The sequence below is a fragment of the Halichoerus grypus genome, chromosome 5 (genome assembly GCF_964656455.1).
Source record: "Halichoerus grypus chromosome 5, mHalGry1.hap1.1, whole genome shotgun sequence".
Classification (NCBI taxonomy): domain Eukaryota; kingdom Metazoa; phylum Chordata; class Mammalia; order Carnivora; family Phocidae; genus Halichoerus; species Halichoerus grypus.
The window spans coordinates 61,630,312-61,644,870 of NC_135716.1; the positions used below are offsets into that span (position 1 = coordinate 61,630,312).

The window sequence follows — 14,559 nt, forward strand, 5'->3', positions numbered from 1 at the left end:
TAAAATCAATAGCGTATTCTGACCGAGTTGCAAACTGGAAGGTTTAAAGTATTTATAACTTAGTGAACGTTTTTATAATAAATATATTATGATAAGATGTGACATATTTAAAATAGTCAAGTAACACAAGAAAACCACTGCCCTCCACTGGTTCTAGAGGGTTCTGATTTACAAAATCTGTTTTCTCTGGTAAGACGGGCTAACCATTGCTCCTTTTCTTTTTCTCTACAACACTAGCGTACATCCCCACTCCTATTTACTTTGGAGCCGTGATTGACACCACCTGCATGCTCTGGCAGCAGGAATGTGGGGTGCAAGGCTCTTGCTGGGAGTACAACGTGACGTCATTTCGTTTTGTCTACTTTGGTTTGGCGGCCGGCCTCAAATTTGTTGGCTTCATTTTTATTTTTCTGGCCTGGTACTCCATTAAATACAAGGAGGATGAGCTGCAGAGGCAGAGGTGGAGAGAATTTCCTCTGAGCACAGTGAGCGAGATGGTGGGCCACACCGACAACACCAGGAAGGGTGCCCGGACTAGATCTTGTCCAGCTTTCAGCAGCCAGGGGGATTTCCACGAAGAGACTGGTCTGCAGAAAGGGATCCAGTACACAGCACAGACCTATCCGGGGCCCTTCCCCGAAGCAATAAGCTCCTCCCCAGACCCGGGGCTGGAAGAAAGCCCTACTGCCATGCAGCCTCCCTCCTGAAGCTTGAAAATGGAAGACTTTAGTTTTGTTGGTTGAGTTGAATATGGCAACTTGAGAAACACCCGTGCCTTCTTTTCTTTCTTTCTTTTTTTAACCTCTAAAGACACAATCTTCAAACCGACAAAACTCAGTATACACAGCCACTATTGATTGAGGGCTGGATACCTCAACGAGACTGAGAGCCTTTGCCCCCCTTCTCTCCAAGAAGGAGGAGTTTAGATAGATTTGTTACCATTTCCGCTATGTTAATTTCATGCTCGTGCTCCACTGTGGTATAAGGCTGAGAGGTGCCTGGTTAACAAAATCACGGGAAGTGTCCTAGCGGTACATATCATTACCATACACTCCAAACAAAGGTGAGCTTGACCATGACTTTGCATTTACAAATCAGAGTTTTTAGATATGAACACCTACTGTGAGTTCCGCTACAAAGCACAAATGAATTTGCCTCAACTATGCAATTTTGATTGGGAAAATGTAAGTGCAGCATGTTACTTTTTCGTTTTGAAGCAGATACGTTTTGAAAAGAGGACAATAAACTTTCCCTAAAGTACTGTTAATAGCATTTTAAGCCATAGCAGAGTTATAAATCAGGTAGAATTTTTCAAATGCTTCAAAGGAATCATATGCATAGTGTGACAAAAGGAACAGCTACTTTATTTCATAAGACACATTCTCTTTTAGTCTGTCTGCCCCATCATAAGGTAAAGAGTCTGCTGAATCATAAAATCTGATAGCTTGAACATAAACTCCAGTATTCTTTTGCCAGGGGTTTTAAAACTAGTGTGCTAAACAATATGGCTAGAACCTAATTTGAGATGCATCATAAAGAGAGAAACTGATGGCTTTCTCATCCAAAGAAAAATGCTGCAGAAATTCTTTTAGCTCTCATGGGCCCACACAAGGGTAGCTAAGAATTGTAACCTTGACACTCAAAATAGTTGGAAAAAGAAATTCCACAGAGGTAAGATTGAGTCCCATCTGATCGCTTTAGTTATATGCCTGGAAACCGCAAATCTGTATCGTTTTCTTTCTTATGTACAGAAAATTGCCGTGGTTGCCCCCTGAAGTTGAGTAATTAAATCAGGAAACCTATACCTGTGATGTGAAAATCACTCTGAATACAGGAGGAGGGAGATCTGTGAGCTATCGGAGTATGATCCTAAGTCATGACTGAAAATTATTTAAAATCAACTTGCCTGTCATACTGAATTCCACTTTATCAGAGTTAGAACAATTTTGCTTCTCTCTTTGATTCCTTCATCCTGTTAACCTTCCCGAAGCAATTCTGCGAGAGGATTTTTCTGTTCCTAAATGCTCTTTGGGTTCATTATCCATCATCCTTTTCAGTTCCTCCCAGCACATCCCTTTGACTTAGGTGCCACACAGAATGCTTTCTACATGATTCTGAAGGTGGATGCTTCCCGACTGCACTCTGGACTGATAGCAGGTTAACTCCTGGCATCTTGGCTGCTCAGAAAAAGAATCCTTGACAACCCGGACTTAGGAGGGACTGTAAGGTCCAAATACCAATGTAATTGTGAACAGTTTCTGCCAAGGAGCCTATGCTTATGTAGGGGCTAATTTGGGAACTGATTTCCTTAGCTGGCTTACTCTCTTCCACAGAGGGGTCATGACTGACGGAACTGTCCCATGATTCAGGCTTTTTGCCCTTCATCCTTGGAGACACTGGTGGAGTTACGCGAACAGTTCAAGGTTGTTTTCCTCTCCACCTAAGAACGGTATTGTCAAATGGTTCTTTTGGTAGCATGCAGTTTGTGGAGAGGGTTATCACTATTAGACTGAATAATGTCTGTAAGGGGTTGAGCCAGTGGACAGGTAACAAGGACTTCCGTTGGAGTGGTCTCATTTGGCTGAGTCATAAGTCTGCTGTTGCCTCTAATTACTCTTGTGTCTGTCCAACTTCCCTCCATGTGGTATATATTGAAGGTCTTCAGAGAATATTGTTGATTAACTTAGTGTCTACTCTGCTGCCTCAGGGTTCCCTTTTACTCTCTATGGGAGATCTTTGATCCTTTAGATCCTTTAGAAAGTTTCCTTTTGTGTTGGAGCTAAAGATATACGGATGGGGAGAGGTGGTATTTTCTTAATTCCCCTCTAATTGCTAAAGAACTGCATTGAGAGAATTTGGGTGGGATTAGCACCTTTTTTTTTTTTTTTTAAGCTAAGAGTGTATGTTCCAACACTCTTAGAATCTCTCTCTTCTTGGTAGTATATTTTGAAAAGGAGCTGCTTTCAGAACTCCAGGGTAGGAAGTGACAGACTCTTCACATATAATTAGACAGTCCCCTTTCTCTACCCTGAACAGTCACCCATCCAGTTCAGCAACCATTGACCAGTTCTCTATCAGGCACATTTTAGCCAATTACCATCTGCTGCTCTATGAAATTCTTTAGGTTGACCTGCCAAAATTCAAAGAAATTGGCCTGAATTGTACACCACAATTGTTAATATTGTACTTCCTCAAGTATGTGATACTTATAAATAGTGGGTGTATCATTAATGTGTTGTTGGTTCATGTAGAATAAGTAGTGAAAAATCACAGAAGACTGAAGTTTTAGAATACGTACCAATTAAGAATTGTCCCCAAAATGCTTTGGGTCCTGGCAGTATCCTTGGAATATTACATAGTCAACTAAAGTGACTGTTTTATAAATGGCACCATTTAATTGTAGATATGAGGTTCTTATATGTTTGTTACTTCATGGTCACAGCTCCTATTATAAGTTTAATTCCCACTTTCCATGAACTTAGTCTTCTAATTACTTGTTTTGGAAAAAAGGTCACCTTGTTCTTTTATCAACTCTGTAGATTATAACGTATTATTTGGCTTTAATATGCAAATATAATATCTATGAGTCTAGCCTATTAATTTAGAAACACCCTGGGGGAAGGTGGGTGGTTGGAGCACATTTTTTGTTATCTTCATTAGTATGAAGTCCTTATCCTTTGTAGGTAGATTTAATTCTTGAAAACATTCAAAAGTCATTCAGAACTAAGTTGGGGGGGAAGGAGGAGCAGAGAAGAAACAAATTATCTTTTGTGGAGTGTGACTATTTCAGAGAATTTTGTCAAGCACTTAATATACATCATTTATTTTAATACTGTTAATAACTTTGCAAGATAACTATTTTTATTCTGTTTTTTTTTTTTTTTAAACAGATCATGAAAACTGAGGCTCAGAGAGGTAAAGAGATTTGTTTAGGATTGTACAGAGTGGCCAAGTTAGGGTTCAGAAGCGGGTTTCCGTCTCCATCGCTCGCTTCTTACACTATATAATGCCTACAATGGTTTTGATTAACAAAGACAAGTGTGACTATAATTTAGTGAGGTAAAGCGTTTCATTTTTTGCTGTGTTACTGTTCCTGAAGAGTAGAGAAGTTATTATTCCTTTGTGTAGAATAGAAAAAAAATCTGTAGGAAACATCAAAATTTAATGTTTAGATTTTCAAGGTAAATTTACATTTATTTAGCTAAGCGTTATATTCAAAGTTGTCATAACATACCTCAAGTATTTATTTATAGTTCATATTTAATATAGAACAAATCCAATTTTGATGTTAGCATTGAGTCTCAGTAGAATTTCTGAAATGAATCATGAGGAAATGTGGTTCAGATTTATTGAATCTGAGCTCTGGGGATTTTAAGTGTATGCTTTCTTTTTCGTGTTTTCCTCTTTCAGAATGTTAACATTTCCATTAATTTTTAGTGAATATGGGTTTTAAGTTTCCTAAATAAAAGTTTCAAATGAACATACACAAAGTGTTCCATGTTAAATGAACATAGACAAAACGTTACATGTTATGTACCAAACAACTGGTGGGATTGTTGCTGTCAGTAGCTGTGCTGTGGTCACAAACGGGAGCATGCACTTGGGAATGCAGCCATCAGAGAAGGAGCAAGTCATAATGACCGTCCTGCATTTTCACCGAACTACCAAGAAAATTCTTCCTCCATCTGTAATTCCAGCTTGCATTCTTTGGTGGACGTGGAACCAGAAGGTTTCTTTTTGGAGCCTGTTTTGCATCAACCAAAGAGCAGCTGCATGGTTTTTGAATGGACCTGAAGCATTTGTGGAAATTCTCTGGTGCGCCCAGGAGCAGTAGGAGAGCCCAAGTCTCGCGGGGGGCAGCCAATTATACTTTTAGCCTGTGTGGACTTCAAACATCCTCGATGGTGCCGAAACACGAGTCTAACTATTGCTATAGAAGTGCATCTGGAGTCTTCTAAGTAGCAGATAGATACCAAAATACTGTATAATCCCAGAATTGCCTAGACTGCAGGTTTGCTAGTTCTGTTCTCCAGACCATAGGTAGCCTCTCCACGTTACTTGTAATTCCTCTTTCCTGGCATAGAAGGGCGTGCCGTGGCGGGCAGGTGAAGGTAGTAGTCTTGTGCACTTTATCTTTTCCGTTTTCTCTCCTCTTCTCATCTTCCAGGATGCTGCTGGCTGTGTCTGTCCCAGGCTTCTTGCTACATTGGAATCAGATCTGTGTTATGTTTGAACAGGTTCTTTTAAGCACTTCATTTTTACTCAGCCCTAAGAAGGGTCAAATATGATGAAAACCCTCCTTGGGTATTTGCTTTTGCAACATTAAAAAAAAAAAATGCCTCGGTGCTAAAAGTATTTGATGATGCATGCTCGCCACCAAAATGCGCCACTGAATTTAGTGTTTCACTGGCAAGGGACTACATGTGCTTTGCTTTTGGAAATCTAGAGAGCTTCCCAGAAAACAAGCACTCATTATTCTCATTACTACAGTTAATCCATGAACTTTACACTGCAAACATGAAGACTGTAAGGAAGAGTACCTTTTCTATGGAAAACTCAGTGCTTTTGATATTTCTTTTAGCAAGAATAATCAGATGCTACAAATAATTTCGGAGAGAGGGGAAAATGAGTTCACATAATCTTTTCTTATTTCTTCTCCAAAAAACTGACACCCTTGTGAAGTGTTTTTAATAATTGGGGTTTGGAAGGTGTTGTCTTTTTCTGGTATTCTATTACATGCTAAAATCAGAGGAGAAAATATCCAAAACTAAAGTCATTGCAGGGACATATTAAACCAAAGGGTTGAACAAACAGAGTTTAAACTTTGTATCTAGAAATGAAAAATCAGAATAATAAGACTCTATAGTGGGCATTTTTCTTAAAATACATACCTCTACCCAAAACCCCAAATGTTAATTTAGAAGCATGAAATAGGCAAGTCCGCCTCTAACTTTTCAGTTAAAGGAGATGTAATACTGCGTCAAATAAATTGGCATTAGGATCCTGGTGGAGTGTGTGTTCGGTGTGTGTGTGTGTTGTGTGAAATTGTGTTGGTGATGAAAGGCCGTTTTGAATTGTTAACATAAAGAAGTTTGATTTTGTGATTTTTACAATGAGTATTTATTTGGAGACTTCTTAGGGTAATTTAAAAGATGTTCAATTTCCTTGTGTTTAATGAAATCTCTTGTCAATGTACTAATAAACCTTGGTTTACAACATCTTGAATACTTGATCATTGAAAATTAAGAAAAAAAAGTAAAAAAAAAGAATAAAGTGTGTTGGCTTGAAATTAGTTTGTCTCTGAGATCTCTTCTGATGGACAGCACAGTTTGCTAAGGCATCCAAAACTTTTGGGTGAGAGGAGGACGGAGGCAAAGGAGCTCTGGAAATAACAGCATGACTCACGGACTGGAGCACAAAGTGGTTATTTTTAGAAACTTGCCTGGAGCACTCATAGGTGTAAAGCAGGGCAATTGATTTCCATTTCTCACGCAGTCACTCCTCCTGCACAGCTCAACTAAAGGGTCACAATGGCCCAAGATACAGGAGTTACTGGGGGCCATGTGTGTGTCTTTGCTGGTTTCTGGATAAACCCTTATTTTCCTCCAGGGCCTTGTTCATTCATTGTGGAAGCCATTTACACAAAGGGCAGATACTACCCTCTTCCCCAGTCTACCTTCTTCTTTTCATCAATGGGTGCAATTTAGGCAATTTAGAGATTTCACTCAACTCTCTTAAATATCCCACACATTCAAAGGAGAGGCAGAATCATTCCGTATATTGGGCTTTTTGAAAAAGACACACTAGAAAGTTTCTTTTTAAGAAATGAGGAGAGAGGAAAGGTTATGAACGTGGCCACTTATCTTCCTTGTATTAGCCCCAGACTTGGTACAACCTCAGCATTTTAAGAGCTCTTAAAAAGCATCTAGTTCTTTTCTTCTTTTAAAAATTGCCAGCTCAGCGAAGATGGCCTCTGTAGCTTTGGCGTGGGCTGAGCGCAAAAAAACATTTTTAATTGCAAAAAGTCATTGGAAAGCAAGGAGATCGATATTTGGTACTCACTTTTGTATTTAAACGTCAAAGTCTGATGCAGTTCCAACTCATAATACCAATATACATCAGTAGAAAGCTAAAACCCTTTTTTGGTCTTCTGGAATGGCTAAGATCCTGAGCATCAAAGAAAGAGCAAGCCTGCCATGGATCAACTGTTCTAGCTGTGTTCTTGTCTAAACCCAGTGCTGCTACTTCAGAGATCAATGAAGTGGCAGCTTTGCGAGGGGTGGAGCCTGGCTGGAAAGAAAGATGTCATGAGTTGCGCTAGAGTGGCACCTAATGGTAATTGTGGAAATTACATGCTTTACTGACCTCTCATCCCTTCTGGTTCCTGGGCTTGAGTTGTAATGGGGCTTTTTGTGACCAGATTCGTATTAGGGTGGCAATGACATCTCCTCTTCTGCTGAAACCCATTAGTAATTGGATTGGTTCCATTCTGGCTCTGGGTCACCTGTGTCGTTGGTGCTGGAGGTAGGGTATTGGGGAGGAGGACTGGGGGTAGAAGACTCAGATTCTGAATTCCTGAGTCCTGGGAGGCACACTGGTGTAGGGGCTAGAAATTCAGAAGAGACAAAGGTAGATACCTTTGTCCACCACTTAAGTGCGTTTGCTAGCAGAAAAGTGAGGCAACACTCAGCACAAAAGACCTCAACATTTGTAGCTCCCTTTGTCCCCCAACCCTCTGCAGTGCTTTCCCTGACATCAGGGAGCAGGGTACTCCCTAGTCTCAGCAGGAAATATCTGCTTTTTTGGAAGCCATTTTTTCTGCTTATTTTATACAATAGTGGGCTCACTCTAAGGCCCTAGGTACTGTGTTGCTGAAGTCCTCAGCATCAACAACATAGCTCAGAGGAAGCTGAGTTAATTAGACCAGTATGGACAATAGTTGCATTAGGTAGGTCTCTTGGTCAGAAATGGGACAAGAGGCAAGGTCGTGAATGTGGCCGGTCACTTTCACTCCATTGGCCTCAGACTTAGTACAACATCAGTGTTCTCTTACTTGGGGGAAAGTAAAGTAAAAATGGCCGAGCTACTCTGTCCAAGGGGTGGGGGAGTTGAGGGAAGTTTACATGGAAAGAAAAAATAAAGTTTGATAAGGTAAAAGGGAAAACAAAATACGGGAATTGGAGAATGGATGAGATTTTTACAGGTTGGGATGGGGAATTCAGACTTGGGAAGGTGGCGCTAATCCAGGGGAAGCTGGTAGTGACAGGCGAGCGGGAAGGGGAGCAGATGGGTGGATGGAAGGCTAGAGCTTCCAGTGTGTGTGTGTGGGGGGGTGTTAAAAATCACCAAAGATTTCTGAGCAGGAGGCTGAGGTCTGAGTCTGGTGATGAAAGACAGCAAGTGCAGGATGAGATGGAGTGGGGCTGGAGGGGAAGGGGCTTAGGGTGTGATTACAACTTTCCCAGCAGCTTCGAGGAGAGGTTGTGAGGGCTTAAATGAACCAGGTGGTGGACCACACCAAGTTGTTAATTGCTCTAAGATCTTTTGTTTTCTATTAAAATAAATTTTGAAAATATTGAAAATATTTTCCAAATACATTTTGGAAATAGCAAGCAAATAAAATTTGAAAATATCAAGCAGAATTGGATTAATTGGGGGAATTGAGGACCTTCTTATAGCTGAGATCATAGTCGCTCTAAAGCAAGTTCTGGACAACAGGCATTTAAAAATCTTTTCTTAGAAGAGCAACATGTTTAGGTACATTTGGCATGGGGTGGGAGTGTTAAGTCTTCATTCCTTCTCTCTTAACCAAAAACCCTGCAGATAGGGTTATTTTATTTTTTTTAAAGAAGGCTCGGGGGAGCCTCAGATATTCTCTCGTTTGGGTATGGTAAGTAGGTTTGTGTCTCACACTCCAGTACCAACTCAACAGTGTAGCCGGCTGCACTGAGAAGGAGTTTAAGGGCGCAAGTGCTCTGGCTTCATGCAGCAGTGTCCTCGTGCATTAGCAATGTCTCCCCTGGGCGCGTTTTAGGAAAAGAAAGCACAGATGTGATGTATTTGCCATCCTCGAGTCATACCTCTTATTTCACATTCAAGGAGAGGTTATGTGACTTTCCCCAGCTCATACGTAGTAAAATTTAGAATTCATGTCCATTGTTCTTTCCACTACTCTTTCCCCATGGGGTTTCACTATGGTTTCTCCCTTCCCTGATCTGGTGGTGTGTGTGTGTGTGTGTGTGTGTGTGTGTGTGTGTGTAAATGGAGAAAGTGGAGAGGGGCTGGCCCTGCCTCTGACAAACCTCTTCCTCTTCTAAATCTGTGAGAAATTGGCAGTTGGGGAATCAGCTCAGCCCTCTGGGCCTCAGCTCCTCAGAGATCAAACAAGGTCAGTCGGCTAGCCAATTTCTAAGTACTCTTCAAAATCCGAGTCTCTTTCATGCCCTTTGCACATAGTAAGTACTCCATAAATACTGAAAAGTTACTGAATTGAACTAAAATGGAATTTTCTTCAGGATAGCAATACTTGGCTTAGTCACATTTTGTAGGAAAGGAGCAAGAAGGGAGGCAAAATGATGTACCTTTGGTCAACACTACTATCTAAAACTCTTCTCTTGATGAATCTGTGGTGTTATGGCCTGAATTGTGTCCCCTCAAAATTCAGATATTGAAGCCCTAAGCCCGCAGTGTGACTGTATTTGGAGAGAAGGCCTTTACAGAGGTAATTAAGGTTTAATGAGGTCATAAGGGTGGGCCCTAATCTGAAATGACTGGTGTCTTTGTAAGAAGAGATCCCAGGGCTGCACATGCACAGACAACAGAGAAGGTGGCCATCTGAAAGCCAAGAAGAGAGGCCTTAGAAGAAACCAAAGCCTCTTGGTCTTGGACTTTCAGCCTCCAGAACAGTGAGAAAATAACTGTCTGTTGTTTAAGGCCCCCAGTCTGTGGTATTTTGTTATGGCGGCCCTCGCAAACTAATACAGATGGTTCCCTCAATTATCTCAGGACTGGGTTAGCACAACTCAAAAAGCCCTTTGCTTTTGTTTCTTCCCCTTTACTGTTAACCTTCACAGATTGTCAGCCCCTCGACTTGCAGAAGAGAAAGCTCCTCAGGAAATCTGGAGCAGGAAAGAAGTATATGGCATTTGTCAGCCGGGAAAAACTTGAGGTATTGGAGGGTGGTTGGGTCTTGATCAAAGTCCATGTCTCCGTCCCCAGTGAACTGGGGCTTCCTTCAGTGGATTGGTCCTCTTGATTTTGGAAAACTCCGTCTGTGCTGCCCAGAGCCGGCTATATAATTTGTTGGTCTGGTGAAGTGAGGGAAGGTGGGATTCCTTGTTCAAAAATCTTTAAAGATGTCATTGGTGACAGGAGAGGATTCAGCCAAACGCTGGCCCTATGTAACTGCTCGGGGGCCAAGGTGGGGAGCCAGTCTTGTGCTGTCTCTGCCATGGCCTCCCTGAAGCAAGGAGGCAAATCCATGCTGAAATCATCAGTCTGAGCATGTTCTAGAACACACGGACTTTGGGGCAGTTTTACAAATGTGGCGAATATTCAGCCACGTCCACTGACATAAGGACTCGATTTTACCTGCAAAGAATGGGTGTGGCACAAAAAACTTGGTAATAAGCTCATTTCTCTGAAACAGGTAAAATTTAAACACCTTTTATTTCAAGAAATATTGCTTCCAGACTTTCCCGAAGCCAGAATTGTTCTATAAAAGTATCACAGAATATTACACAAGATTAAAAAACACAGTATGCTTCCTAATAACTTGAAACCTTTTTACAAAGCACATCATTCATGACCATAAATATGTTTCTTCTGTCATTCAGCTGGTGACACACACATCTGATAAAGAGCTAGTTAATTTTAACATATGTACAGAGTCTATGATAAAGACTTAAAGTTATCAAAGATTCAACTACAACATATTAAATTTTCTTTAAAAGAGTTTACCTTAAACACTTAAAGAAAACATAATTTACCTATGCATTTGAATGATCTAAAAATAAAAAGAAAATCACTGTTAAGCTAAAAAAAAAAACCTTCTTGGGAAGTTGGCTAGGGTACTGATAATTCTCAATGAGGTAATCCTTTTGCTGGTATTTAAAAATCTAATACATAACAAGAATATTTTCAAGAATACAGAATTTCAAAAGCAGTCTTGAATTATGTCTTTAAAAAAATCAGAACTTGGTGAAGGCCTTAAAAATGATCATATAACACATATGGTGTGTTTAAAATATGAAACATTTGTGAGTTTGTTTTATTGAAAAAGATTTCTTATATAAATTCAAAACTAAGCATATCTTCTCAAAACTTGACCTTACTAGGCAGGTCAAGAAAACGAAGATGAGCAAAAAAAAGTCTTCAGTCCTTTTATCCTGTTAATAAAATAATAAAAATTTTGCAATCTGAAGGATATGATGAACACTTTGAGGCTAGGCACAGAGAGAGCAGACAATCTTGGTTTTGTTGATTTATTTATTTTTACTGCCAACATCGTTAGCCATGCCTTTCTGCTAATCAAGTTTAGCAAGTCGAGGAAAACGCATGCAATGTCTTCTGGCAAAAGCGTATGCTGAACAATATGTCATCCATACTGTGTGTCATTCTTGGGGTCTACTTCCCGTGGTCACACTGAGAGCAAGGAGTGAGACTATGGAAAGCCTATGGGAAGAAAAAAAAAAAAAAGACTAACCGAACAGACATGGTATTCTGATCTCAAAGTGCAAAATCATTGAAGGTGATGGCACTGAAAAGTTCCAGTGGTTAAAAAAGGAATCAAAACCACATTAGGCGGGCAGTGGAAAGTGTGCTGAAAAATTCATGGAGGAGGTCAAGTTTTAGAAACCCAGAAAGTTACAATTCTAGCCATCTTGATTGGATAATATTTGGATAGGCATATCCCTATCACTTTCAAAAGATAATACTGTTTTAGTCTCCCCACAAACAAACAAACAAACAAACACGAGTCAACCTTTCTTTCTCTTCTGGACCAATCGTGAATTACAACACCGAGTCCCCGTGTGCCTCCTGCTGACCTGCGCCCTAACTTCTGTCTGCGTGCCTGGGGTAGCTTAGAATGTTCGCTGTCGGGATCGCCTTTATTAGTTTACTAATAAAAAGTTAAAAAAAAAAATACTGTGTTTAGGGTAAGGTCACAATTTCAGCTAATCGGAGGAGAGTGGAAAGGAGGCACTGCCTTCGAGACTCTGTAAGCTCCCCGTCTTGTGATTCTTCGCCTTGTTCAACATCCTCTTCTCGCTGCTGGAGTTGGTTGGCTGCTCCGGGGCAGACGTATTGATCGTCTGATGAGTGGAATCCACATCAGCATGCGCAGGAAGATGCAGCTGATCTTCAAAAACATCCTCGCCTGGACCTGCCCCCCGGGGAAGAAGATCAAAAACATCCTCGCCTGGACCTGCCCCCCGGGGAAGAAGATCAAAAACATCCTCGCCTGGACCTGCCCCCCGGGGAAGAAGATCAAAAACATCCTCGCCTGGACCGGCCCCCCGGGGAAATTCATGCTGCAGCCGGGGCCTGGGCGGCAGCACCAGCTCTGTCAGGCCGTTGCCACTAAGATCGCTTGCAAGATGATTTCTCTCTTCGTGCTCCGTCCACGTGTCAGTTTTATGATTTCTCCAGTGTTCAGAATTCAAACGACTCACTTCGGGAATGTCGTTGTTCCATTCAAGTTTCGTCTCTGGACTGAATGTTGGTTGGTTCAAAGGCAGGGTTCGAAGGTCAGCCGGCCAGGTCCAATAAGGCGCTTCCCCAACCGTAGGACTCGGGTCCTCATCTGACTCCGCGGAAGCTCCCTCTACCGGCGCGGAGAGCTCCGCAGATCCAGCCAGGGACCCATCACTTTGAGCAGTTGCGGTCTTATTTGTTTTGTCTTGCTCCTGGTGGCTGTTCAGCAGTGCAAATACTCTATCTACATCCTTCAAGTAATTAGTCCAGTCAACCAGACTAAGTGTATAGTTTTGTCTGTACTCATAGACACTTTTGTTCACTCTGTATAAATCCTCCAGACCTTGCCAGTTGACATCTGCAGCGAGGCTGGGCGGATTAACCTTCCCATCCGTCCCATAACTGTCCTCTGTGAAAAGAGAGAGGGAGGTGGATCATTAGGGGAGAAAGTATTTCTTACTTATCGGACAAGCAACTTACATCGTTTTTAGCAGGGCAAATCCATTTGAAATACAGTGCTAAAAAGTATCTTCCCCTAGTCATTTGTTGTCAGGGAGGGGACTTAGGTTATAGAAGCGATTGAACAGTAACAAAAAATTGGAAAGAGGCACAAACGAGTGCAAACCTCTATGATGAGGCACAGTTGGTGATGGAAATGCATGGCATCATCGGTTAGGGGGCTGATGTTTTACTCCTGGCTCTACTCAAGGCAACTTTGCAACCAGGACATCATGTGAGTGAGGCTCTCTGAGTCTTGGTCCCTCATCTGTCAGATGCGAGCATAGTTGTGTGATGGAACCTTTACCATCTACATGGTCTCTGGACGAATGATGAATTTGAAAGTGTTTTAATGTAAGAGGCAATGCTTAGACATTTTTATGCTCCCTGGCACTCCGTATAAAAACAAATGTCAATGCAATTAAACTCTTCAAACCCAATGCTTGAATCTGTTTCTCTGATTTTGTTTTTGCCCTAAAAGTTCTATGCCCCAGATTAGTCAACCTTTGAATGGTTTCCACAGTGTACAAAGAACACACCAGCTTTCTCTCTCTCTCAGATCTTTCTACATCACCAAGGTGACTACAGTCCTGTGGAAAATAGCATCTTTTCTCTTGTTATGTCCAAGTACCATTTAGAAAGAGGCAGCCTGGATTAATGTGATCAACTATGCACAAAGCAATACAGACCAGCAGGAAGACTAAGTAAAACTACACAAAACCGCACTCTCAGTAAACTAGAAGATAGAAAATTATGTAATCTTCAAACAACCTGTAAGTTAAAAAAAAAAAAGTTAATATCCAATCTCAACAGAGCTGTATGTCGCACTCTGGGCACAAGCCCTGGGAAAACGGTATAGACGAGAGAAGCAGGAGATAAGGTTGCAGCCAAGAACTGAGTTGAAGCCATCGCTGGAAAGCATGTCAACCTGATGTAGAAAAGACTGTACGAATCCTGGTAAACCGCGGTGGAGACGAGGAAGAGACTCAGAAGTGGGCATGAATCGAGGTGGCAGTCAGAAAGGGAGGCAGGAAAGGACACAAAGCAAGAAGGAACATCCTTTGGAAACTGGGAGATAAAGGAAAAGGGCAGCAAAAGGGGGGAAATGTCAGATCCTGTAAGGAAAAAAGAGAAAGAAAAAACGAAGACATATAACCTCCCCTACTCCCATCCCCAAATAATAATAAAATAAAATAGTAAAAAGATAGTAGACTTGGTTACACCCACTAGAAAGGATCCTCTTAAACTAGAAATCTTATAAATACTTGAAATCCATGAAATTAAGAAAAGAAACCTAAATCTAGACGAAATTGTTATAAAAGAAAATAGAAAATAAGAATAACAAAATCTATCATCTTATGAAAA

At 41.2% G+C, this 14,559-nt stretch overlaps 2 protein-coding genes across 6 annotated transcripts in view; one reads left to right on the forward strand and one right to left on the reverse strand.

Annotated features, from left to right (window-relative positions):
• Window positions 1-4,517, forward strand: part of SLCO5A1 (solute carrier organic anion transporter family member 5A1) — a 132,896-nt gene extending 128,379 nt beyond the window's left edge. The window contains exon 8 of the mRNA XM_036109390.2: window positions 238-4,517. Coding sequence (XP_035965283.1) covers window positions 238-707 — 470 coding nt within the window. The 3' untranslated portion in view covers window positions 708-4,517. The remainder of the gene's footprint in view (window positions 1-237) is intronic.
• A 6,132-nt stretch (window positions 4,518-10,649) lies between these two features.
• SULF1 (sulfatase 1) overlaps window positions 10,650-14,559 on the reverse strand; it is a 175,230-nt gene continuing 171,320 nt past the window's right edge. For 3 of the 5 annotated variants that reach the window (XM_036109380.2, XM_036109379.2, XM_036109375.2), the window contains one exon: window positions 10,650-13,105. In XM_036109380.2, coding sequence (XP_035965273.1) covers window positions 12,177-13,105 — 929 coding nt within the window. In that variant the 3' untranslated portion in view covers window positions 10,650-12,176. The remainder of the gene's footprint in view (window positions 13,106-14,559) is intronic. The other 2 variants (XM_078072309.1, XM_078072310.1) reach the window with 1 other exon arrangement.